The sequence below is a fragment of the Saccopteryx leptura genome, chromosome 2 (assembly GCF_036850995.1).
Source record: "Saccopteryx leptura isolate mSacLep1 chromosome 2, mSacLep1_pri_phased_curated, whole genome shotgun sequence".
Classification (NCBI taxonomy): domain Eukaryota; kingdom Metazoa; phylum Chordata; class Mammalia; order Chiroptera; family Emballonuridae; genus Saccopteryx; species Saccopteryx leptura.
Window position 1 is genome coordinate 234,943,641 of NC_089504.1, and position 24,161 is coordinate 234,967,801.

The window sequence follows — 24,161 nt, forward strand, 5'->3', positions numbered from 1 at the left end:
ACCCAAGCACATCAACATTTCTAGGTATTGAAAAGAGTAGAAACAAACAGGTAAAAGTAACTTTAAGAATATATTGTGTCTGACTAGGTGGTACAGTGCATAGAGTGCCGGCCTGGGATGCAGAGAACCCAGGTTCAAAACTCTGAGGTCGCGGACTTGAGTGCCGGCTCATCCACTTTGAGCATAGGGTCGCTGGCTTGAGTGTGGGATCATAGACATGACCCCATGATCACTGGCTTGAGCTCTAAAGTCACTGGCTTGAAGCCCAAGGTTTCTGCCTTGAGCCCAAGGTCACTGGCTTGAGCAAGGGGTCACTTGCTCTGCTATATAGCCCCCCACCCCCAACCCTACCCCCTGGTCAAGAAACACATGAGAAAGCAGTCAGTGCACAATGCACAACTAAGGTGCTGCAACAAAGAATTGATGCTTCTCATCTCTCTCCCTTCCTGTCTGTCCCTATGGCTAAAATAAATAAATAAATAAATAAATAAATAATATATTGTATTTACCCAATATAGCCCAAATATGATCATTTCAATTTGTAATACACATATAAAATTGTTCATAATGCACTTTAAATGTTTGCATGTCTTTGCAACCTGGTTAATATGTTACACTCACTTTGAACTGGCTACATTTCAAGCATCGATAACCACACGTGGCCAGTAATTACCATAGTCACTATGGACAGAGCAAAGCTAGATTGTGTGAGGCCTCGTAGGAAGTCTGTGTTGGTGACCTCCCCCACCTTCTCCAAACAGACCATTCTTCCCAACAGCCATGCCCTTCTACAGTACCCTCTCACAATAAAAATAGGCCAACCAAAAGAATAAAGCAGAAGTGATGCTATATGGTTCCCAAGGCTAGGCTTTCAGAGTGCTGCAACCTTCACCTTCACCTCTTATAATACTTGCTCTTGGACTTGGCCACCATGCTGGGAGGAAGCCTGAGCAGCCATGTGGTTAGTGTCACGTGGAGGAGAAGCCAGACACCCAGCTGGTGCCCCAGTTGAGCTCCCAGCCAGCAGCCAGCTCTAATTACCAGCCAGGTGAGTGAGGTCACTTTGGACCTTCTGATTGTCCCAGTGTCCCCACAGGAGAAGTGCACAGTCAACCCACAGAATGAGAGAAATAATATATTGTTATCTTAAGCCACTAAGTTTTGGGGCGGTTTGTGTCATAGCTATGGAGAAAAAAACACACCCTGGTAAGATTTTATTTTTTTACTGGGAGTGAGAAGGGGAACGACGGAATAATTCTGAGCAGAGGAGTGACTTGATCTGACTTTATTTTTAACCACGTCGCTCCAACTATTGGGCTGAGGACAGACTGCTGGGGCAAGAACGGGAACATGAAGTCTAGGTGGGCGCTGATCACAGCATTTGGGCAGGAAATGCTCGTGGCTGTGACAAGGGTGGCCATAGTGGAGGTGGAGAGAAATGGAACTATTGCACATATTTTGATGATAGGGTTCTAAGTCCCTCTGATAGGCTGGTAGTATGGAGGGTGGATTCTGGATATATGTGAGGAACTCTTGGGACAAGCCTCTAAGGATGCTTCTGAGCCTTTGCCTCCATCGTGGTCCCCACTTCAGACTAATTCTGAGTCAGTGAAAGAAGTTGAAAAGGGCACCTGCTCCTCTCCTCAGAGGCCGGGAGTTTATGGCATTTCCCCAGGTGGGGTGAGGACTGGCCAACGGTGCCCACCCCTCCTCCGAAGCCTCAAGTGCGTAAGTGGATGAGCGTGGATAATTAGCAAGTGTCCCAAGGTTTTCTGATACTTGCTCCCCCAAACAGCTGCTGAAGTGCCACGATGGCGCTAATCATTACAAATTGCTACTTAATGAAGTCATAAGCGCAGACATTATTAAATGGAAATGGGTTGCCTGGTGGAGTCAGACCCATTCGTGAAGACTAACTGCTTTTTAAATTTTATTCATTTATTTGGCTGGAGCAGAACTTCCTCCCCGCACCCCCAGCCTCCATGAGAAGTGAGACGCTCATCAGTGCAGAGCAGAGCTAACCCACTGCATCAGTTACCTGCGGCCACAATGATGTGCATTACAGATGTCCCCTAAGCCCGGGGTATACAAAGGTAAGTGTTTCTCGCTCCTGGGCTTGGGTTGGTTAGCGAGGGGGCTCTGCTCTGCTGGTCATAGCTGGGCTTTCTCACCTGTCTGCGTGTGGCAGACGTGGAGGTGCACTGTTTCTATATTGCTTCAAAAAGGATATTACACTCGGTCGCAAAGACTGCAGTTCCGTGACAACTACCAGTTGTTGATCAGTTCAGGGTCTCCCTTAGCTTTCAAGCCAAGGCCACACGCTTCAGGGACGGCCTTCAGATAATGACTGAACACAGGTTAGCAGGGGCTGGCCATTTCTGCCCACTGCCGTGCTCCTATACAGGGGAGTCTTTGCTCAGAGCCCCCCATTGGGTTGTCTGAGGTTTTATCAGATGTGGACTGTGATGAGGCTCTCTGCCCAATCCTGCTTCCTCCACCCTTTAACGCTTGTCTGATCTGCATTGTGGGCCCCAAAGCTTTTTCCTGCTCAACTCTGCTTTCGTTCAGCTCTCCCTGGCAATACCCCCCGATGAGCACCTTGCACTCTGACCTGCATCTGTGCGTCTGTGTCCCATGTGACTCAGGGGAGATTCGGGGGGTTGACTGGCTGGCTGGCTGTGGGCAGGTCGTGGATGGCCTTGGCTGAGATAACTGGGGTGAGCTGGCTCTGCTCCCTGTGTTTCTCCTCCATCAGCAAATCAGCTTGGGCATGTTCCCACGATGATGGCAGAGGCTCAAAAGGGCCCACAGAAACACATGAGACCTCTTGCTATAGACTGAATGTTTGTGTTCTCTCAAAATCATATGTGAAGCCCCAGTGGGACTGTATTTGGAGATATGGCCTTTATGGAGGGAACTAAGGTTAAATGAGGTCATGAGGATGAGGTCCTAACCGAACAGGATAGATAAGTGTCCTTATAAGAAGAGACATGAGGCCCTGGCCGGTTGGCTCAGTGGTAGAGTGTCGGCCTGGCGTGCAGGAGTCCCGGGTTCAATTCCTGGCCAGGGCACACAGGAGAAGCACCCATCTGCTTCTCCACCCATCCCCCTCTCCTTCCTCTCTGTCTCTCTCTTCTCCTCCCGCAGCCGAGGCTCCATTGGAGCAAAGTTTGCCGGGGCGCTGAGGATGGCTCTATGGCCTCTGCCTCAGGTGCTAGAATGGCTCTGATTGCAACAGAGCAACACCCCAAGATGGGCAGAGCATCGCCCCCTGGTGGGCATGCCGGGTGGATCCCAGTCAGGCGCATGCGGGAGTCTGTCTGACTGCCTCCCTGTTTCCAACTTCGGAAAAATACAAAAAAAAAAAAAAAAGAAAAGACATGAGAACTCTTTCTCTCTCTCTCACCTACCACCACCAGGAGAAGGGACCACAGAATGAACTCTATCTTGCCAGAACCATGATCTTGGATTTTCCAGTCTCTAGAACTGTGAGCAATGAACTTCGGTTGTTTAAGTTACCTGGTGTGTGGTCTTTGTAATGGCAACTCTAGCCCACTCTTGAGACCTAGGCCTGGAACTGGTGAGCTGTAGCTCCTGCCTCATTCTATTGTCTAAAAATTGTTGCACAGGGAAAGAAGTGCTTTGCCTGTAGGGGAGGAACTCCAAGGTCTCAGGACAAAGCAAGAGGACAAGACAGATAAAGAACTGGGGCCCTGGCCCTGGCCGGTTGGCTCAGCGGTAGAGCGTCGGCCTAGCGTGCGGAGGACCCGGGTTCGATTCCCGGCCAGGGCACACAGGAGAAGCGCCCATCTGCTTCTCCACCCCTCCGCCGCGCTTTCCTCTCTGTCTCTCTCTTCCCCTCCCACAGCCAAGGCTCCATTGGAGCAAAAGATGGCCCGGGTGCTGGGGATGGCTCTGTGACCTCTACCTCAGGCCCTAGAGTGGCTCTGGTCGCAACATGGCGACACCCAGGATGGGCAGAGCATTGCCCCCTGGTGGGCAGAGCGTCGCCCCATGGTGGGCGTGCCGGGTGGATCCCGGTCGGGCGCATGCGGGAGTCTGTCTGACTGTCTCTCCCTGTTTCCAGCTTCAGAAAAATGAAGAAAAAAAAAAAAAAAAAAAAAAAAAAAGAACTGGGGCCCTCACTCTGACTGACCACTCCAGTTGCCACGGGACAAACTAGCCCGCTGACAGGAATGCCAGCCTCGAGCCTTTGTCTGGGCCTCGCCTCTCCCTCCATGTCTTTTCTCCTTGTACTTGAATATTTGCATCTTACTCAACTGCCCAAGGCTCTCCCAAGCCCTCTTCTTCTGTGAGGTCCCTCGTGACCACCATCACCATCTCCTGGTGTCCCCCAGAACCTCCCTGGGTAAGCACAGAGAGCCTTCCACGTGCAGGTCAAACACAAATAAAATGGCAGGTCCATCTGCTCCAAAGTGAATCTTAGACAAGTATTTGTCAATGAATGAGTGAAACACAATAAAATCCCTAAGTGGAAATAGAAATGATGTCTGTACCTGCTTCAAAAAAATGAAGGAGAATTAAGGAAGACACTTCACGTTAAGCACTTGACATGCCTGGTCTGTTGTGAGTGAAGGCAGCGTACACGTCAAGAGCTAAAACAACAAGCTGCTAGAAGAAAAAGACAGAGGAGAATATCTTGACTTCTCAGGCAGGCAGCGGTTTCTTGGGGTTCAAAAAGCATGAATCACAGAAGAAAAAGAAAATAATAAAAGCTTCACCAAAAATAAAAAAAACTCTTGCTCATCAAAATATATCTGTAAGAAAATACACAGACAAGCCACAAACAGGGAAGGAAATGGGGCAAAACGTATCTGACAAAGGACTTGTAGCCCAGACATAGGAAAGATTCAAACAACCTGATAACATAAAGACAAGCAATTCAATAAAAATTACTTGGACTGACACTTCACACAAGAATAGATGCAAATGGCCAATCAGCATATGAAGAAGCACTCCACACCATTAGTCATTAGAGAATGCCAATTAAAATCACCGTGAGGTACAGGCCGCACACCCACCGGAATGGCTATAATTAAAAGAGCAACACCACCCAGTGTGGGTGAGAGGTGGGGGGAGCTGAGACCCTCCCACGCCACTGGTGGGAGTACACGAAATGGCACAGTCGCTTCGGAAAGCAGTTTGGCAATCTCTCAAGAAGTTAAACATACACTTACCCTCTGACCCAGCAATCCATTTCTGGGTATTTAACCCCAAGAAATGAAAAGAAACGTCTGTAAAAAGATCTGAATGCAAATGTTCGTGGCAGCTCTTTTTATAACTGCTCCCAAATGGAAACAGGAAAATAGATAAAAAGATTGTGGTCTATTTGAACAACGAAAATACCACTCAGGAAAAAAAAAAAAAAGGCCATGAACGACTGAGTCATCCATAACAGATGAATCTCAAAAGCGTTGTGCGGAGCGAAAGAAACCTAAACACATACACAAAAGTATATTTTGTGTCATCTCATTTAGGTGAAATTCTAAGGCAAGGCAGAACTCACCTAGAATGTCACACATCAGGACAGTGGTTCCTTAGGGGAGGAGAGAGACATGTGACCAGGAAGGGTCACGAGGGAACTTTCTGGGGTGACTAAATGATCTGTTTTGATCGGCATTGGTCAAAATCAATTGAATAGTACCCTTTAGTTCTGAGTCTTTCACTGTATGTGAAGCTGATTTCAAATACAAAATGTGAACTATTGTTATTTAGTATAGCCATCACTGTTTGTTGTTTTTTTTTGTTTGTTTGTTTTTTATGCACCAGGTACTATGGTTGATACTTAAGGGCCTCGTCTTATAGTTACTGGGATGTAAACACCATTAGGACAGGTTCCTGTCCCTTTTACTCCCGCTTGGTCCCCAGTGCCTAGCACCATGCCTGGAACATAATAGATGCTCTGTAAATGTTTGTTGAATGAATTCCCGAATGAACAAGCCAGTGACTGTTTGAAGAGGAGAGAGCAGGTGTGAAACAAACACCTGACTTCAGAGACCGGAGCTGGGAGAAACAGTCCTGATACTCACAGGCTGCGAGAATCTCGGTTCTGGTTTGCGGGACAAGTGGGAGCTCAGCTAACACTCATGTCTGTGTATTTACAAGACAGCCTGGAGGCTGCTGGGGAAGGAATTTGGCATCTGGAGGAAATCATTTGCTTTTAGAAAAGAAGATGTAAATACTCCCCACTCGGCTAACTAGAATGGCTCCACTGGGCTCCCTAAAACAGTCCTTAAGAACACCCTTTAAATCCATGCAGGAAGGCTTTGTAGGTGGGGGCTAGGAGAAGGATCCAGGGAAGGAAAGAGAAACTGTCATTACGGAGGGTCTACTCTGCACCGGCCCCCGCCCGCCGCCCCCATGCAGAGCACTTTCACATGGATGGTCTCCTTTATTATTATGATGATGAAGCAAGCAAGGGCCACCAACTCCATCTCACAGATGAGAAAACAGACCTAGAAATGTCCCAGGTGAGTTACATTCTGCTGGGGTTGGCACGGAAACCCAGGCCTGCCTGACACTAGGTGAAGGTGGGAGTCCCAACTCTGACAAGTCACTTTCTGGGCACCATGAGTCTATAGCGTTCTCTGATCTTCAACCTCCTCATCTGTGACAAGACAGTCCATGCCCCGCCTTCTGTGCACCTGCAAGCCAGAGCCATGATGACAACATCCTGAAGAGTGCTCAGAAGACGCAGCGACTCCCTGCTCCCCGGCTCCTCCCACCCGGGAAGAGGTGGGGCTGAGCAGAAGCCCAGGGAAGGCAGAGATGCACCGGCTTCTCATCTCATGCAGGGAAGGCTGGGCATGTCACCTGCCAGGAGGCCACCTGCCAGGTTGCCCATGCAGGGAGCACCCACTAATTTCTCTTTCCAGTGGATGCTGCCTTCTAAATCTACCCAGAGGGTCACCACTTCCCACCACCTCCACTGCCACCACTCTGGCAGGAGCTGCCTCATCCCTCACCTTGACTGGTGGCCTATAGACTGTTACCCTCATTCTGCTTTTGTCCTCTGGAGTCTATTCTCTACCCAACAACCAGAGTGATCCTTACAAATCTAAGGTCAGATCACGTCACAGCTCAGCTCTAAACCTTGCAATGGCTCTAGGGTGACCATCTTGTCCTGGTTTGCCTGGGACCTTTCCTAGCACTGAAAGTCCTTTGTCCCAGGAATCCTCTTAGTCCAGGGCAAAGTGGGATGGTTGATCACCCTAAATGGCTCCCAAATGTTTCTGTGTTAAAAGCCACCATCTTTATATTATAAAATCCTACACCACCTGGCTCCCGTCACCTCTCCAACCTCATCCACCACTCCTCTTCCCTCACCTAACTCGAGCCACATTGGCCTCCTTCCAGATGCTAAGCACGTCATTCACACATCCACCTCAGGGCCTTTGCATTGGCTGTTCCCTCTGTTTGGAATGCTTTTCCCAAATTTACAGACATGGATGTCAGTCTCACACCCTGCAGATCTCTTACTTAGATGTCTCTTTCTTAAGGAGTCTTCCTCTGCCCTACTGTGTCTACAATACCCTCCATACTGCTCTTAACACCCTCAGCCCTCCTTACTCCACACCCCCCACTTTTCATTATCTATTTAGGCACTGCTTGCTTATTTTGCTCTCTTTTCTTATTTAGCATTTGTCCTTGCCCCTGAATAAAAAGACACTTCCCTGCCTGCAGTGTCTGCTCCTCGGCCACAGAGAACATCCCTGCCTGCCCCTCTCCCAGCCCCTGCCTTCCAAATTTGCCTCAGGGATCTCCATGCAAAGGTAGGGTGGGCAGCAGTCCAGGGACCATGAGCCACGGCACCCACCGAGCTCTGATGGAGACAACTGTTACCTGCAACTGAACCACCAGCAGCGAGGATCATTTCAGTTACCTCTCTCTTAGAGAGGACACATTTAAATCTATCTGATGGCACCTCATGGCACTGCAATTTGGTATAAGTCACTCTACCCAGTAGGCATGAAATTGGGTTCCTTCGAAGTCAGTGGAACTGGCCGGGCAACCGCGGAGCCATCCCCGCGCCACGTCCTTCCCCACCTTTGAGGGGGGTGGTTTGAGATCGGAGCTGACAACAGAGATGAATGACTGACGGGGCTGGACCCTGGCTTAGGGTGTCCCCACCTATGGCAGAACCAACCCCCCTTTTAGCCTCTCCCCAAACTGGCCTGATGACCCGGCCATGACAATGGAAGAAGTCCAGAGGGACCACCTAAGGAAGAGTCCTGACCGAGGGGTCGGGAGCTCCGGATTCCGATCCCAGCTCCTTCATTGCTGACTCGGTCCTCACCAGGGCTTCCCAGCCTCCGTTTCCTTCCCTATAAAATACAGTGGCTCCCTATCATGGGAGATATGTTCCAAGACCCCCAGTAGCTCCCTGAAACTGTGGGTAGTACCGATCCCTCTATAGACTATGATTTTTCCTATGCATACACACCTATGATAAAGTTTATAAATTAGGCACAAAAAGAGATTAAGAGCAATAATAAACTAAAACAATTGTAACAACATATTGTAATAAAAGTTACATACAACTGGTCTCTCTCTCTCTCTCTCTCTCCATATCTTATTGTACTGTACTCACCCTTCCTCTTGTGATGATGTGAGATGCTACAATGCCTATGTCATGAAATGAAGTGTGATGATTGACGTAGGCATTGGGACACAACGTTGGGCTACTCTGAGGGTGACCGGAACAACAGCACTGAGATACCGTGACAGTCGATCTGATAACTGAGCCAGAAATTAAGTGACTAATGGGAGAGGAAGGTATACAGTGTGGAGAGGCTGGATAAAGGCATAACTCATGCCCCGGGTGGGACAGAGCGGGCGGGCACAAGCTTTCAGCGCACTGCTGGGAGTGATGCACGATTATGAAGTCTTTCTTTCCATTTTACGTTGTTGGACAGCAGGAGGCTGAAACCCCGGAAAGCGAAACTGTGGAAAAGGTGGGACTCCTGTGGGCACATCATCCTTGTCCTGGTGTTTTTGCAGCCCAGACAGGCTCTAAAATCCGTCTTCCCTCTAACCCCTTATTGCTGGAGAAGAAACCAAGGTCGAGAGCAGTGATCCCCAACCCCCGGGTCATGGACCAGTACTGGTCCGTGGGCCATTTGGTACCAGTCCGCAGAGAAAGAATAAATAACTTACATTATTTCCGTTTGATTTATATTTAAGTCTGAATGATGTTTTATTTATTTATTTGTTTATTTATTTATTTATTTATTTATTTATTTTTGTATTTTTCTGAAGTTGGAAACGGGGAGGCAGTCAGACAGACTCCCGCATGCGCCCGACCAGGATCCACCCGGCACACCCACCAGGGGCGATGCTCTGCCTATCTGGGGCGTCGCTCTGTTGCAACCAGAGCCATTCTAGCACCTGAGGCAGAGGCCACAGAGCCATCCTCAGCGCCCGGGCCAACTTTGCTCCAATGGAGCCTTGGCTGCGGGAGGGGAAGAGAGAGATAGAGAGGAAGGAGAGGGGGAGGGGTGGAGAAGCAGATGGGTGCCTCTCCTGTGTGCCCTGGCTGGGAATCGAACCCGGGACTTCTGCACGCCAGGCCAACGCTCTACCACTGAGCAAACCGGCCAGGGCTTTTTAAATTATTTATTTATTTATTTATTTATTTTTGTATTTTTCTGAAGTTGGAAATGGGGAGGCAGTCAGACAGACTCCCGCAGATGTTTTATTTTTTTTAAATGACCAGATTCCCTCTGTTACATCCATCTAAGACTCACTCTTGACGCTTGTCTCGGTCATGTGATACATTTATCCATCCCACCCTAAAGGCCGGTCTGTGAAAATATTTTCTGACATTAAACCGGTCCGTGGCCCAGAAAAAGTTGGGGACCACTGGTTTAGAGGGATTTATTGAACCGCTCGAGGTCACGGCTTAAAAGCTAGTACAGATAAGACTAAACCCGGGCCAGTTCCTAGAGACAGGACCCCATTACCGCCCACACAGAGCAGGCAGAGTTGGCTTTGTTGGATCCAAGGGAGATGGCGAAGGTGAAGGGGCATGTCGTGCCAGCTGACCTGTCTACGCTGCCAAGCATGGCCCTTGGTATTATTAGCAGGAATGCCTGGTTTGGAGCTAGAGCCCTGGGTTGTTCGTCTTCTTGTCCTCCTTGAACTTCCATGCCTGATCTGAGGGGAGGAACCCTCAACCCTCTCCTCCCATGTTTACCTTCTGCCCAATCCTGGTTTGTCCTCTTCTCCACCTGCCCTGAACAATGACTGCCATTGACTTAATTGGCCAGAGTTCACCATAGCCACCGGACTGTTTGCCAGGGGGCAAGGCCACTGTGCCTTTAAGGATTGCATCCCCCAGAGTCCTCCCACCTCCTACTGCAGACCCTCCCCTCCAAGCACAAGCTGGGGGCAAGGTCAGGCCAAGAGCTTTGGCAGATGCAGCTATGTCCCCCCCCCCCCCCATCTCTGCAGCCAGCCTGAGCAGGAAGACCACCAACCTAGAGCACAGGAGATGGAGAAGCCATTCCATGGAGCTCTGCAAGCTGCAGGAGTATGCTGAGAGCCCACAGGAGGGCCACCGGGCCTTCATGAAGCTAGTTACCAAGCAGCGTTTTGAGTCATTTTTAATTCTCCCTTGCAGGCATAGAATGCATAGAGTGATTGATAGGGCAGCGTTCCCCAACACCTGCCTCTTAGAAGTGCTATTTGAAGATCGCCAAGCACAGCTCCTGGCTCCTAGCAGACATCCAAGGAGTGGGAGCTATGATTGTTCCTCACAAAGGGTGACAAGGACACTCTCTCACCTTGTCACCAGGACTGCTGCTTAGTGTCTGTCACCGTTTGCTCTGAAGGTAGCTGCCCACATTGAAAGGTAAATAAGCAGCCAGGCCGAGAGTGGGGACACAGCCCAGGCTGCCCATCACCCCTGACGGACAAGTGGGGGAGCTTGGCCGGGCCTTAATTACACCTAGAGCCTCCCATGGTTGTATCTGACCCTGCTGCCAGGTTCCCCTCTTCTGTTCTTCCCAGTTATGAGCTTTGGGATCGAGGAAGAATGCAGTACCTCAATTCCTCAGCCCCGAACTGTGCAGAGAGCTGGGGGCCTTGGGACAGGGCTGGGCTGGTGCAGACACAGGAGGCAGACGACAGTTGGGGCATCAGGTGACAGGGGCACAGCCAAGTTTATTTCCTGTCTCCTCCTGTAGACCGTGAACTTCACAGGGTCACCCTGTTCTCGGCTTTGTCTTCAGTGCCCTCAGCAGTGCCAGGGACACGGGGCCGTGAGGTCAATAAACACCTACTGAATGAATAAGTGTTCATTGAGTTCTAACACAGATCTGCCTTTGAGTATCTTTGGATACATCGGTTTTTTTGTTTGTTTGTTTTTTGTTGTTTTTTTTCTGGGAGCCTTGATTTCATTACCTGTATAATTATCTTGAGGCTTTCTTCTAGTCCTTAGAGTCTAGTTTTTTTGTTTGTTTTTGTTTTGTTTTTAAAGACCTAGACACACTGTTTAAAATGGCCTCTGTGTCTGGAAGTAAGAGAAGACATTTGGGGTGGCCACTGCATCCGTGACCTCCAACACTCTCACCTTTGAAGTCCCTTTGGTGATGTTAGCAGGGAAGCTGCAGCCGGGCACGGCCATGCCACTGGAGCCTCAGACTTGGCCATCAGGGAGCAGTGTTTCTGCCCCCAAAGATCAGGGGTGCCACCCTGTACTGCAGGCTAGTTGCCACGCCCTGTGCTGTGTGCTCCGTGAACGTCAGGTGCCTCACAGGATGCTGGGGGGCTGGCCCTTGGCTAGACCCATTGTCCAGATGGGTAGAGGGGGCTCAGAAAGAAGTGACCCGACTACAGGGAGGAGAAGGCAGAGTTCAGAGCATGAGCCGTTTCGATACTCCAGGTAGCAGACACCACAGAAGTGAAGGCTCGGGGTCCTGTTGTCATGATGCTGCCATGACAACAGGGTCCACTGTGGAATCTCTGGAGTCAGCTTGCAGGGAGGAGGACCCAGTACAGGAGTCAGTAGTACATTCTGCAACAGGTTGTGCTGGGTTGGTGGCTCTGAGAGGCAGGGGACAGGTGTCATGTTCCAGGATGTTCAGCTGCCTCTCTGAGCATCCCCAGATGTCTCTGTCCCGCTGAACAATGAGGTAGAAAGCTTTGCCGTTATTACTCGGGCTGATGCTTTTCCGGGTGGTACATCGCTTGCTCATCATTGAAGAATAATATGACAGGTTTCTTCCTTTACAAAAACATACTTCATAAAATCAACGTCCAGTACATCTTTAGCAGGGAACTCACAAGATAACTTCATCTTTATTTTCCTTTCCAGCACTTCTCACTCTCTGACAACATATTTATTTTCTTGTCTGTCTCCCTGGCCAGGATGTTCCCTCTAGCAAAGCAGGGGGCGTTCTGCTTGCTCCACATCGATCCCCAGTTCAGGAAACAGTGCCCCGCACGTAGCGGATGCTCAACAAACATTGTCAGAATGAGTCATCCTGCTGGCACAGGAAGAGCTCATGGAAACTCACAGGTACCGGATCTATTAATATCTGCAAATCTTCAGTGCCAGGGAGATGGTGGGAACCTTCTCCCGACATCCATCTTTGCTTTTCTTTGGGGATCAAACTGGCAGCTTGGGACGTATTTATCAGATTATGACATGAATAATAATTACTATGAATAAATTTAAACCTCGACCTATTCTTGCATAGTATGTGTTGTGGGCTGAATTGGGACTCCTACAAAATTTATGTGTCTGAAACCTTAACACCTCGTATACTTCAGAATGTGGCTGCATTTGAAGATGCGGCCTTCGGTCCACTCTTCCACTGGCCAGCTCCACCAGAAAGACGGGGGAAAGGTGAGGTCTTTCCTGATGGGATTCAGTGACTTTCCTTCTTTCTCAGCTGCCCTCCCCTTCCTGCACCTACCCACAGCCTCTGGGGAGGAGACCAGAGCTAAGAGCTCCCCTTCTTGGCACGAGCTCCAACTGGGAAGTTGTTATGGGTTGAATTGTGTCTCTCAATCAATCCTCCCAAAGAAACAGCCTAACCCCCAGCACCTCTGAACGGGACCTTCTCTGCAGACAGGATCTCTGCACAGGTAATCAAGTCAAGATGAGGTCATTAGGACGGGCCCGAATCTAATACGACTGGTGTTCTGATAAAAGGAGGAATTCGGACACAGGGACAGACACACACAGAAGGAAGACAGTGTAAAGGATGAAGATGATGGCCACCTATATAGGCCAAGAGAGGGACCCTCACGGCTCTCCAGAAGGAACCGACCCTGCCAACACCTTGACTTTGGACTTCTGGCCTCCAGAACCATGAAATGATACATTTCTGTTGTTTATGTCACCCATTCTACAGCACTTTGTTACAAGTAGCCCCAGGAAACACAACAGTGATGCAAACAGGACTTTTCTCTCACTGGTGGGAGCTGTGGTTGGTTACCCAAGAGCTTCCTGGGGACAGAGGCCCACTTGGGGAAGGGCATGGGGTCTATGCCAGTGGGGATGAAAAGAGAGTCAGCACAAAGGCTACTCAAATGCGGGCATAGCTAGTTCCATCTTTGTAAATAAAGAATAATAAGTGTATTTATCTCTGGGACCTTTCGTTAGGCTGTGGTGAGATATACTGTGTACAGCACTCAACACAGTGGTTTGCACATAGTATGTGATCAAGAAACAGGCAATAGTTCTTCTGTTAATACTTCAAGGATGTTTGAAGAAGCAGGTATCCAAGCTACAGGTGTGCCTATGAATGTAGTTTATGGGCATGTGCATATTGGTGTGTGTGTGTGTGGTAGGGCTGTGTATGCCAGCAGGTGTATGGGTGGCTGGGAGCAGATGTTCGCACATTCTTGAATGTTGATATGGGCAGATATTTGTAGGGATGCCCATATGTCAGTGTGAGCATGCATTCAGTGTGTGTAGGCTCATTAATTTGTTCACTAGTTCCTTCATTCATTTATCAAAATTCCTTGGCTGCTTTCCCACACATACACACACAATGTAGACAGTAAATAGACAAGGGAAATATGATAGAGGTAAGTATGGGAGTTAAGGGAGAATGGAGAAGTTATTTCAGTTTGACTTATCAGGGAAGACTTCCTGGAGGAGATGACACTTGTGCTGAACCTGGCCAAATGAAGAAAAGGAGCAAGACCACTGCATGTAGACATACAGGGAGAGAAAGAGCAGTATTTCACCCCAAACTACAAAGAGTTTGGGTTGGTTCTATTCCTTAGAGCCTTTCAACCCCCAGCTATAGCCCGTCAACCTCCAGAGTCCCAGGGAACAGGACCATAAAACAGAGGGAAGGCACAGGTGTCAAGAAGTCAATACTTTATTTTGCACCAATCGAACACACTGGGAACCCCATGACCCCCAGGATAGGCCCCTGCTGGGCCCCTCTCGCCTCTGGGGGGCGGCCACGCTGGCTGCGTCTGGACTGAGTGCCCCTGGGGAGGCCAGGTCGGTCTCTCTGTGGAGCTGGGAAGTCTTCAAGGGCAGTGCATCTCAGGAGGCTGGAAACAAACGTAGGTCAGAGCTGGTAAATGGGACACTGGAAGTGCATCCTGGTGAGGACAGCAAAAGTGTGTGTGGGGGGGGCTGGTGGCCCATATTCCCAGGTGGCATCCTGCAGAGACCCCACCAAGAAGAATAAAGATGCATAGGCGGCAGAAGGGAAACATGTGGCGGGAAATGGGGACCGGGTGCCTGAAGGACCATGATGTCCCTGAGCAGGTAACCTGACATTCTACGTGGGCGCTGGGTGCCGGGCTCTGTCGTCTCTCTACATTCTCCCCCGACTCACAATGCTACTCTGCGTAGTTGGTATTATCATCTCCATCTTCCAGCTGAGAAAACAGATGCCCAGCAAAGTCACATCGCTCGCCCACGGTCTCGTGGCCAGCGACAGGAAGACCTGCACTCGTCTGGTTCCGAATCCTGTCACATGTGTGCATCACGGGGGACGGGGCTGCACTGCTTAGCTCAAGACTCCAGCGAGGAAGTCAGGGCAGAGGTACATTTTTAGGCCGGTGTTGTGTTATCACAGTGAGCACTGCTGGGAGGGGGAAGGGACCTTGAGTTTAAAAAGACATGGCAGAGACAAGATGTTCCATGATGACTGCTGCTAAGGGCTGCTCCCATTATGGACATGTGCCCTTTACTTGGCCTTTGGAACTGCGTTCTGTGTCCCCAAGAGCATAATAATGTAAATGAGTATCAGATCTCTCCTCGGTAATTGAGAGCAGAGAGAAGGCCATGTAAAGTCAAATTAATTTGCTCTGAAACATCCGAGACCATCTCCACGGACGGGGCAATGGCTTTTTGATGGGCTGATGGTGTCTCTCAAAGTAGCAGGTCTGCAGAAGTGGAGGGCGTGCCCAGCTCGTTTTGGTCCCGGGTGCCTTCGGGAGGAGGGCTGGGGAGTGAGGCCAGGCCCTGGCGGAGTGCTCACCTGCAGCCTGAGCCTGGAGCAGCTGTGAGTTCTGAGCTTTGATAAGGGGGAGATTAATGTGGCCATGGACTGCCCCTGGTCTGTGGGTTTGTATTGTGTCAGGACCTGGGGGGAGGTTCTTCCTCCTCCTCCACTGATGCGCATCCTGCCCTAAGGGGCTCTGTTTGTCAGTTGGGGCCACGACGTGTGATGTTCAGCGCCCTGAGATTTGAACATGCCCTTGGAGAGGTTGTCAGGGGCTAGTCCTGCCTCTGGGCAGAGGGCAATAAACTGGGAGTCAAGATGGCTGGTTGACCACAGACCCACTCAGGGACCTTGATCTTGAGGTCTCTCTCATTGGTTCAACAGTGAGGTTGGAGTCTGCGAGTTCCAACACCCCTTTTGATATATGACTACAAGGTCCACCTCTTTTGGGGGCTGATGGAGGCAACCTCTTTACAGATCCAGCTCCATCAGAGTGGCTGAGTTTATGCAGGAAGATGGCCGGACTATGGACCCAAGGAAAAGAATTACAAATAAAAGTGGCAATTTTGGACTTTCAGATCCCTGTTCTATCTGAGTGATCTGGTACAAGTGGCTTAACCTCTTTGATTCTCAGTGTGTCAACCTGTAAAATGGGAATAAACACTAGTAACCGCCTCTTGGGGTGATTGTGGGTACTAAATGACCACTCAATGAAAGGAAGCCATTGTTCACCATCAATTCCTCTTCCTGCCTTTCTTCCAGAGAAGAGCCAGGATTAGGACTGGGAGCAGAAGGCGGGGAAAAAAGCACTGCTTCCCCCACGCTGCTGCTCTGTAACCTTGGCACGTGTCCCCACTCCCTACCCCTGGGCCTCAGTCTGTCCCTGTATATTTAGTGCAGGAGTTGGACTCTGCTATTCCCCAGGCCTCTCCACCCTGGCCGGACCCCACCACCACCATCACCCATCGTTATGGGACAGAAGGACATCACAGCTCCTCCAGCTTCAGGCAGAATGGAGAAAACAGATGAAGGGTCGGAGAGACTTTAAAGGTCCAGCACTATCTTTAGCATTGTCCCCCAGGGCCCTCTCACTTTCTGAGTGTCTATAACATAAAGTACAAAGAAACAGGTGGCACGTGACCAGAGGGCTCCTGATAAATCAAAACCCCTAAGACCCTCTTCCTGGAGAAAATCAGCCACAGTATAAAAAGCAGCAGCAGCCACGAATTTCTTCTACGCTGGCCCGCTGGGTGGGTGAGCTTGTTTCTCCCCCCCGGGACGCCCCCAGCTGGGGCTTTTACCTGAGCTGGTTCCTACTTCGGCAGGTACTTCTTCATAATGCTCTCCACACCCTCATCTCTCCTCCCTGCCCCAGGCTCTCTGCTGTCCGGGGACGTGCGCTCGCCACCGTCACCCTCCAGCCGTGGGATCCGTGGTCGACTCTTGATGCTGTCGGCGCTTTTGAAGGACACGATGGAGCTGGAGGAAGAGGAAGAGTCGGAGAGGTGAGCGGGGTCCTCCTTGGACTCTGGGCTCTTTTTCAAAATGGTCTTGATCCCTGAGAGAAAGGTCCGGTCGGCCTCTTCCGTCTCAAAGTGGACGTCTGAATGTTGTGAACTGTCTTGCCCGTCTTTGGCTGCTCCAGCCAAGGGCCTCGAAGTCTTGGGCTTCCGGATGGCTGGGAGGAAGTCATCAAAATCCACTTTGGCCTTGCGTTCATAGTTGAGGCTTGGGACTTTCCAGCTGAACGGGTCGCTGCCCAGAGGCTCCCCCATGAGGTGGGTGAACTGGCGATTCTGGAAGACGAGCGGCTCCTTCCCCAGGTCCGGACAGCCCGCGTCGTCCAGTGACGACTCCAGACAGCGCCTCCGGGGACGCAGCGTGGGCGACAGGAGCGTGTCCCCGGGTGTGGTGGGGGAGCTCAGTTTCCTCCCCATGCCTGGCCCTGATTCTAAGAGGGACTCGCAGGAACTGAACCGGGTCTTGGGCTTCTCAGGGAGCAGCGGGGTGGCCTCCCCGCTCTGGGAAGAGATGCACTTCAGGCTGGTGGACCGCAGGAGACCGGCTGGTGCCCCGCTGCAGCCCTCCGCTGCCAGGGGGGACTTGGCCCCAGACGTCAGCGAGAGGTGTCCCTCGTCACTGCCTGCCCTGGCCCTCCTCAGCGTGGACGCCCCGGCGGTCGGGTAGATGGGGAGAGGGGGCCCATCCTCCAGGCCCAGCACCAGCCCCTGGCCTCTCTGGGCCCTCTTCCTCCGCAGCCCCTCCACGAACTCCGACAGGGCCGCCGAGGGGCTGGGCAGCTTCGCCCTGGACACCGGGGGCGTGTCTGTCCTCCGGGAAGACGGGGAAGAAGACGGAGCTCCTAAGGCCTCTGTGGGCTTTCTCTGGATGTCACACTCTTCACCATCCCCCGAATGGCAGTACTTTTGCCGATGGCGGGAAAGGGGAGAGAGGGGAGAGAAGGGAGAGAGGGGAGAGAGGGACTTGTCCCTCGCAGTCCTGCTAGGGGCGTCCCGGGCTCCTCTCAGTGCCGACGCCTGCTGGGTCCTCTCGGCATTGCCAGCCTCTTCGTTCGCCCTGTGCCAACAAGAAAGATGTGGTTGGTGGAAACTGTGCAATTCATACAATTTGTGCAAGCGGTGCAAGAGCCACTAAGCCCAGGCACTAATATTATTTTTCTTTGGAAATGCCATCCCTACCGCATTCTCAAATGAACCGTATGATTGAATGCGCAAATTCAAGCCATGTAAATGATTTCTTGTCGCTCTCTGAAATGCAATTTCGGTCTATAATTAAACCCAGCTAAGTACGTTCGAGTAGATTAAAACCACAGCTAGGACGAGTGACTTGGATTTATGAGGCGTCATATCTGACATGATGGGATCCAGCGTCCCAGAGCCTACTGTGAAATCAGTCATTTGCTTCTTGAAGACACAAGAGGGACCTGCAGGAGGCTGGTTATTTATTTAGGGACAAGCCCAGATGACAGTCCCACCAGAAGGGCTTCTGAAAGGAAATGACCCCAAACATACGCCTCAGTGGGGCGCTCTGTGACACCCCTGATTGTTTCACGGGAGGGGTGGGGTAAAACATGGTCCCTCCAACAGGACAAAATTGACATGAAATCCTCATGACCCCAAGAGCAACAGCAGAGGACAGACAGTCTCTATTCTGGGACAGCACTGGGCTCGGCATCCACGCAGAGTCACTGGGCGGCAGCTGAGCCGAAATCACTTTCCTCCTGAAAACAAGGGGCCTAGGCTGTCAATTGCAGGGTGTTGCTTCCCGGAGAGACTGGAGCCTGCCAATCATTCCTTTAATAAGTAAAAACTGACTTGTCCTTCCCCTAAGACAAAGAACGCCATCCCCACCCACCAGCAAAGTTGTAATTTATAAGAAAGCAGGAGGGGTGCCGAACATCCGAGTCTGGGCACGGCAGACAAAGCCAGGGGCTGGGGACGGATCGCTGAGGCTGGGAGTGCCGTGCACGCAGGCCTCTGGTCACTGTCCCCATCTCTGTGTCATTGCTCTGTTATGACAGGAGTTAGCCCTCCACACAGAAAGGTGGTCAGGACTTTGAGGAAGGTTTCTTGCTCACCCCAGTGTGATATCCCCATTCCCACCCTGTGACCACAGAGGACAGGGCCGTAACCCAAAGGGCTTTGGAGTCTGGGAAGGAAGCCAAGCCAGTGGCCCTGGAGCGGACGCCCAGTGGGGAAGGGAGGGCAGGGGATCAGGGTCTTGTCCAGGGATGTGGGCAGAGACTGAGACACCGGCTCCCGAGCTCCCCAGGCCAGAGCTCCAACCCCCCCCTACACCCCTCTCCTTTGGGGCTGGAAGGAGCCACCCCAGACCCAGGATCTGTGGGAGGTTGCCATGGCATTGGGGTTCTGTTAAAGGGCACCATGAGTGACAGGCCCAGCGCTGGGTCTGCTCTTTCACTCCCGAGGTCAGCCAGGTGAGGACCAGTGTCACGGTGTGGGTGTGGCAGGGAGACACAGGGTGAAGGTCACGGAGCAGGTGAGCCACCTCCATCACCCACCCTCTCCCCATCCTCAGCCCGTCTCCTGCCGGGTCAAGCTGCTTCTCTCCCTTCCCAACATCCCACCTTGAGCGGCCCTCACGCTCGCCTGCTCCAGCCACACCAGGCTCCCAGCACGGCCGAGCCCCTCCTGCCCTGGGCTTTGTACCTGCTGTGCCCTCTGATCTCCCCCTCCATCCCACCCCCACACCAGTTCTCATGCAGACCTCATGGGGAAGTCAGGGGATAAACGAAAAGCCCTGGGCACAGGGTCGGGCACCTCGGTCTTCAAATAATGGTCCCAGTCATGAGGAATGATTAATAACCAGTCACTAAGGGCTCTTCATAATGAACAGTTAGTGGTAACCAGCATGACTACTAATAACCTCTGACTCTCCTGAGCCTTGCCCACCATGGGGCCCAGTGAAAGCCTCGGCTGAAGTTCCAAGAGGGAGGAGCAGAGAAGGGACGGGCAGGTGGCCTCGCGTCCCCTCACTGCTAAGGAGGGTCGGCCCCCATGGATAAAACCGAAGCCACACAATGTGCCCGGAGCAGCTGCCGCCTCCCCGCTTCTTGGCTGTCAGTCTCCATCTCGGCCGCAGCTGGACACGGGCTGGGGAGGAGCTGAGAACTCCTGTATGATCACCTGAAAGTGTGTTTGTCAACATCATTGCTTTGGAATTGTTCCCCTAATTCATGGCAAGAGGGCATTGTCACCTTTTGCTTTATTATTTTTTTAATAAACAGCTTGGAGCAGCCAGAGTAGTGGGTTGCCACAGAGCTGACAGAAGTCATTTCCATCCTGTCTTGGCCCCTGAAGGGAGTCGGGTGTGATGAACGTGTCTCGGGCGCTCAGTCTCATCTGTCACCTGCCACGTGGGGACGGTGGCATCGAGGGCTCCTGTCGCAGAATCACCCGGGACTCTGCCATCCCGCTCACCCCGGCTCCCACCCCCAGTGCTGGCTGTGGATGCCAAGACAGGGCATGAAGGAAGGGAGGGGGAGAGAAGCTCCAGGAGGAGCAGGAAGAGGACGAGGAAAAAGAAAGGGCAGCAGGAGAGGAGGTGGGGGAGCCCGAGCCCGTACTGTCAGGATCCCGCCGACGCATTTCTGCGCCCTCTGAGCCGGCACAGTGCGTGCTCAGTCAACGGTATTACGGTGAATCACGTCTACCTTGGAAACCAAGCCTCCGAGGAAGAGGAAGGAGGCAGGATGAGAAAAGGGGAGTAGGGACAAAGAGAAGTGGCAGGAGAGGGAGCAGCACACAGCAGAGAGGTGGGAGTGAGAGGGGCGGGGGGAGAGGGAGGAGCCCAGTGGTGATGGAGGCAGAGCAGGGAGAGGAAGAGAGACGGGCAAAGGCAGGGGCACGGAGGGCAGGGGCGCAGACGGTGCAGGCTGGCAGCTGGGCATCTGCCTTCCTCATCTTCAACCAGAAGGTGGGACAGGCTGGGGCCTGCCAAGCCATCAGCAGCCCCGGAGTGGGGTCTGGTGGTCCCAGCCTGTGCCTGCTGCTGTTCAGGACAGAGCCCACAGACTCACTGATCCCAAGCCATAGGGACCCCGGCTCTGCCAGACTGGGGGCGGTCTGGCTCCTGCCCGGCTGTTACCAGATTGGGATCACTGAGCTCTGCCAAGGGGCCCAAGGGCCTGAGGTCTCGAGGGTAGGCTGGGCCGAGTCCCACCTTTTAAGACGTGTCTGGTGCCTTTATAGCCTCAGCTGGTGGGCTTGAAACAGAAACACAAGCCAACCAGTGTAGACTGCTGGGAGGCTGGCGAGGAGAGGGTGTGGGTAGCGAGGAGAAAGGAAAGCGCTGGGAGGGAGGAGGAAGAGGGAGAGAAGAAACAAGCCCGGGCTGAGCACTACCTCCTGGGTCTACCATTCAGAAATGCACCCACATCTCTGCGACATCTTTTTCTATTGCCTGTCTGTATTTCCACTCAGAGTAAGAGGCTCCCTGCACCCACTCCTTTCTGCATGGAGACGGCAGAATTTCATCTGAATTCAGATGTCTTCAGGCAGGCTTCCGGGTGAGGGTCCTAGGGTCCTAGTTCTGCTGTCTGAGACAGGATGGTCCTCTCTACTTCTGCCCCAGCTAGGGGCCTGGGAAGACTCAGTTGTTGTTTGTTTGTTTGTTTGTTTTAGCCATCGTCACTGGATGGCTTGGCTCAGCTAGAACTCCCCTCCATCAGTCTCCTGTGATGGATGGCTGGTGGATAATCAAGATGTCACTGTGCCTGCCTCCCAGAGCCTTGGACAGGGAAGGAATGATGGATAGAAAGCTCTCTGAGTCACCGGGAGATAGGTGTGGACAAATGCCAGGCAGGGCACTGTGATTCTCTAAGCAGAGACTCCAGAAACATCTTGGAGACTTCTGCTGCCTGCCCTTTAGTCTATCCAAAACGACACAGCGTTCTCACACCCCTGTTATCACAGGGAGCCGGCCAGGCAGTCCCGTGGACCTGCCACCATGCTCTGTCACAGCAGAGCACGCTCCACAGACACCGAGTAAGGAATGAAAAATGCACCGATGTGTGCAATGCTGTCTACATTGCCTCACCAGGAGCAGACTCATCACCCCATCTTGCAGGTGAGGAAACTGAGGTTCACTGGTGAGAAACCGTTTGCTCAAGGTCAAGCTACTAAGCTGCAGGGCCTGGATCGAACCCTGGTTAGCCAGATCTGAAGCTCATGCTTTTTTCTTCCCTGACGTCATGCACCCTCCGTCCAGGTAGAAAGCTGAGTAGAAACCTCAACTAGCTGAACTCCCTGATTGTGCATTTTCCCAAATCCACTGAGACATAATGACCAAGAAGCGGGAGGTCTGAGTCAAGGAGACACTGGATTCGCTGGCATTAGACACAATCACACAGCAAAAAAACAAAATTTCCAGGTCTGGGCAGAGTTGGGGCCAAGCAGAGCTACAGGAAATTCAGAGAAGGTTTTAATGACACCATGAATCATCCCCAAATGCGAGCTGTCACCCTCATTCTTCATCTACGCCCTAAAATTAAAGAGGAAATTAAAAATGTATTGATGCTCTTTAATACTGGTGAGGCCTGGGATGGGAAACCAGATGTCCTTTGAAGATGGCCTGAAGGTTTCATAACCGAGTCCAACACCACAATCGATAGTCTGCAGTAACACCTGATGTGGTGCCAAAACTGTGCACGGTGCGCTGGAGATGGGAGGCGTTTATTAAGCCCCTACACTGTGCAGGTAAATTCTGCATAATAATAGTTGCCGTACATTGTGCCTTTAGGCTCTGCAGGTATTACTGAATTTTATCTTCCTAAAAGTCCTCAAAAGCAAATCCAACTGTAATCTTCCCATTTCACAAACGGGGCTCAGAGAGGTGATAAATGGGAAACCAAGGAGTCCACCTCCGGGATCCAGGCTGCCTAACCACTCTGTTCACTGACCCTTATGATCCCATTGTGCAGATCAGAAAACTGATGCTCAGCGAGGCAAGTGGGCTTGCTGGGGAAGTAGCAGAGCGGAGGCTGTCATCTGGGCCTGTCTGTTTATGCACAATGCTCAGCTGAGCTCACAGCCGGAAGATGGGCTGCCTTCCCCTCCCGGAGAGCATGCTGTAGGTGTGGGCACTGGATAAACCCATGAAGAAGATTCAGTGGTGCAGGAAGGTCCAGGGAAACTAAGCCGTGGGCTGTGTGGGCAGCAGGATGTTGTCCAGGAAGAGAGCAGGTGCTGGAGCCCGCGTGCACAGCCTTCCTGGAGGTGGTGAGGTGAGTCAGGCTATCGGAAGAGAGTAGGATTTGCATGGCGGTGAGGGGTCAAAGAAGACACTCTAACTAGGAGGAGAAGATACTTCGTACTAGGTATTAGCTTACCCAGCCTGCAAAACCCGTGACAAGTAAGGGCAGAGGTCTACATTTCACAGGCAGGGAAATGACTTAGAAAGGTAACCCAGCTGAAAGAGATGGCTTGAAGCGAGGAGGAAGCCGTGGGATGGGATAACCAAGGAAGCAGAGGACGTGGGGACGTGAGCGGCATCCCATTCCTCAGCCTGGCCACGCCTGGCTTGAAGGTGCAGACTTGAGTCAGAAAACAGACTCTCTAAACATCCTCTACGCCTGACAATATGACGATTTGATGAGACAAGCTAACTCTCAAGCCTTACTTGCTGTTCTCTCTGATCCTGAGTGGGTGCTCAGTCCTTGACACTTTTTAAAAACCTATCTGGTGAACTAGCCCCCGTGGACACCTTGCCTGTGTATCTTCTGTGGGTCAGCAGGGTTTGCTATGGTCTTTCCATATATTCTTACAGATTACCAGAAACGAAGTCAGTAGATTCTGAACAGTGTTAACCTATTAGGATCATACCTGTAACTCTACAAAAAAAATTTTATTTCAATGGAGGGTGGTGGTTAGGGGAATAGTCTAGCTTATAAGAGACTCAAGTCAAATGCACGATGTTAACAATAGGGAAAGCTGTGTGTAGGAAGACAAGACGGGATAGATAGGTGCTCTCTGTACTTGCCACTCAATTTTTCTGTAAGTCTAAATCTTCTTAAAAAATAAAGTCTACTTAAAAAAAAAAAAAAAGGAGAGAGAGAGAGAGACCAAACAAACGAACAAAATCCAAATGCAATGTGTATTCTTAATAGAGTCCTTCTTCTATAAAATGCAATGGTACAAGACAAATTTTAGGATAACTGGGGTCACAAGAATGTTGGGA

At 51.4% G+C, this 24,161-nt stretch overlaps 1 protein-coding gene across 1 annotated transcript in view; it reads right to left on the bottom strand.

Annotated features, from left to right (window-relative positions):
* Positions 1 to 14,344: 14,344 nt before the first annotated feature.
* MYO18B (myosin XVIIIB) overlaps positions 14,345 to 24,161 on the bottom strand; it is a 232,770-nt gene continuing 222,953 nt past the window's right edge. Inside the window, exons 43-44 of the mRNA XM_066370610.1 lie at positions 16,745 to 18,020; positions 14,345 to 14,541 (exon numbers count right to left, since the gene is read on the bottom strand). Coding sequence (XP_066226707.1) covers positions 16,757 to 18,020 — 1,264 coding nt within the window. The 3' untranslated portion in view covers positions 14,345 to 14,541; positions 16,745 to 16,756. The remainder of the gene's footprint in view (positions 14,542 to 16,744; positions 18,021 to 24,161) is intronic.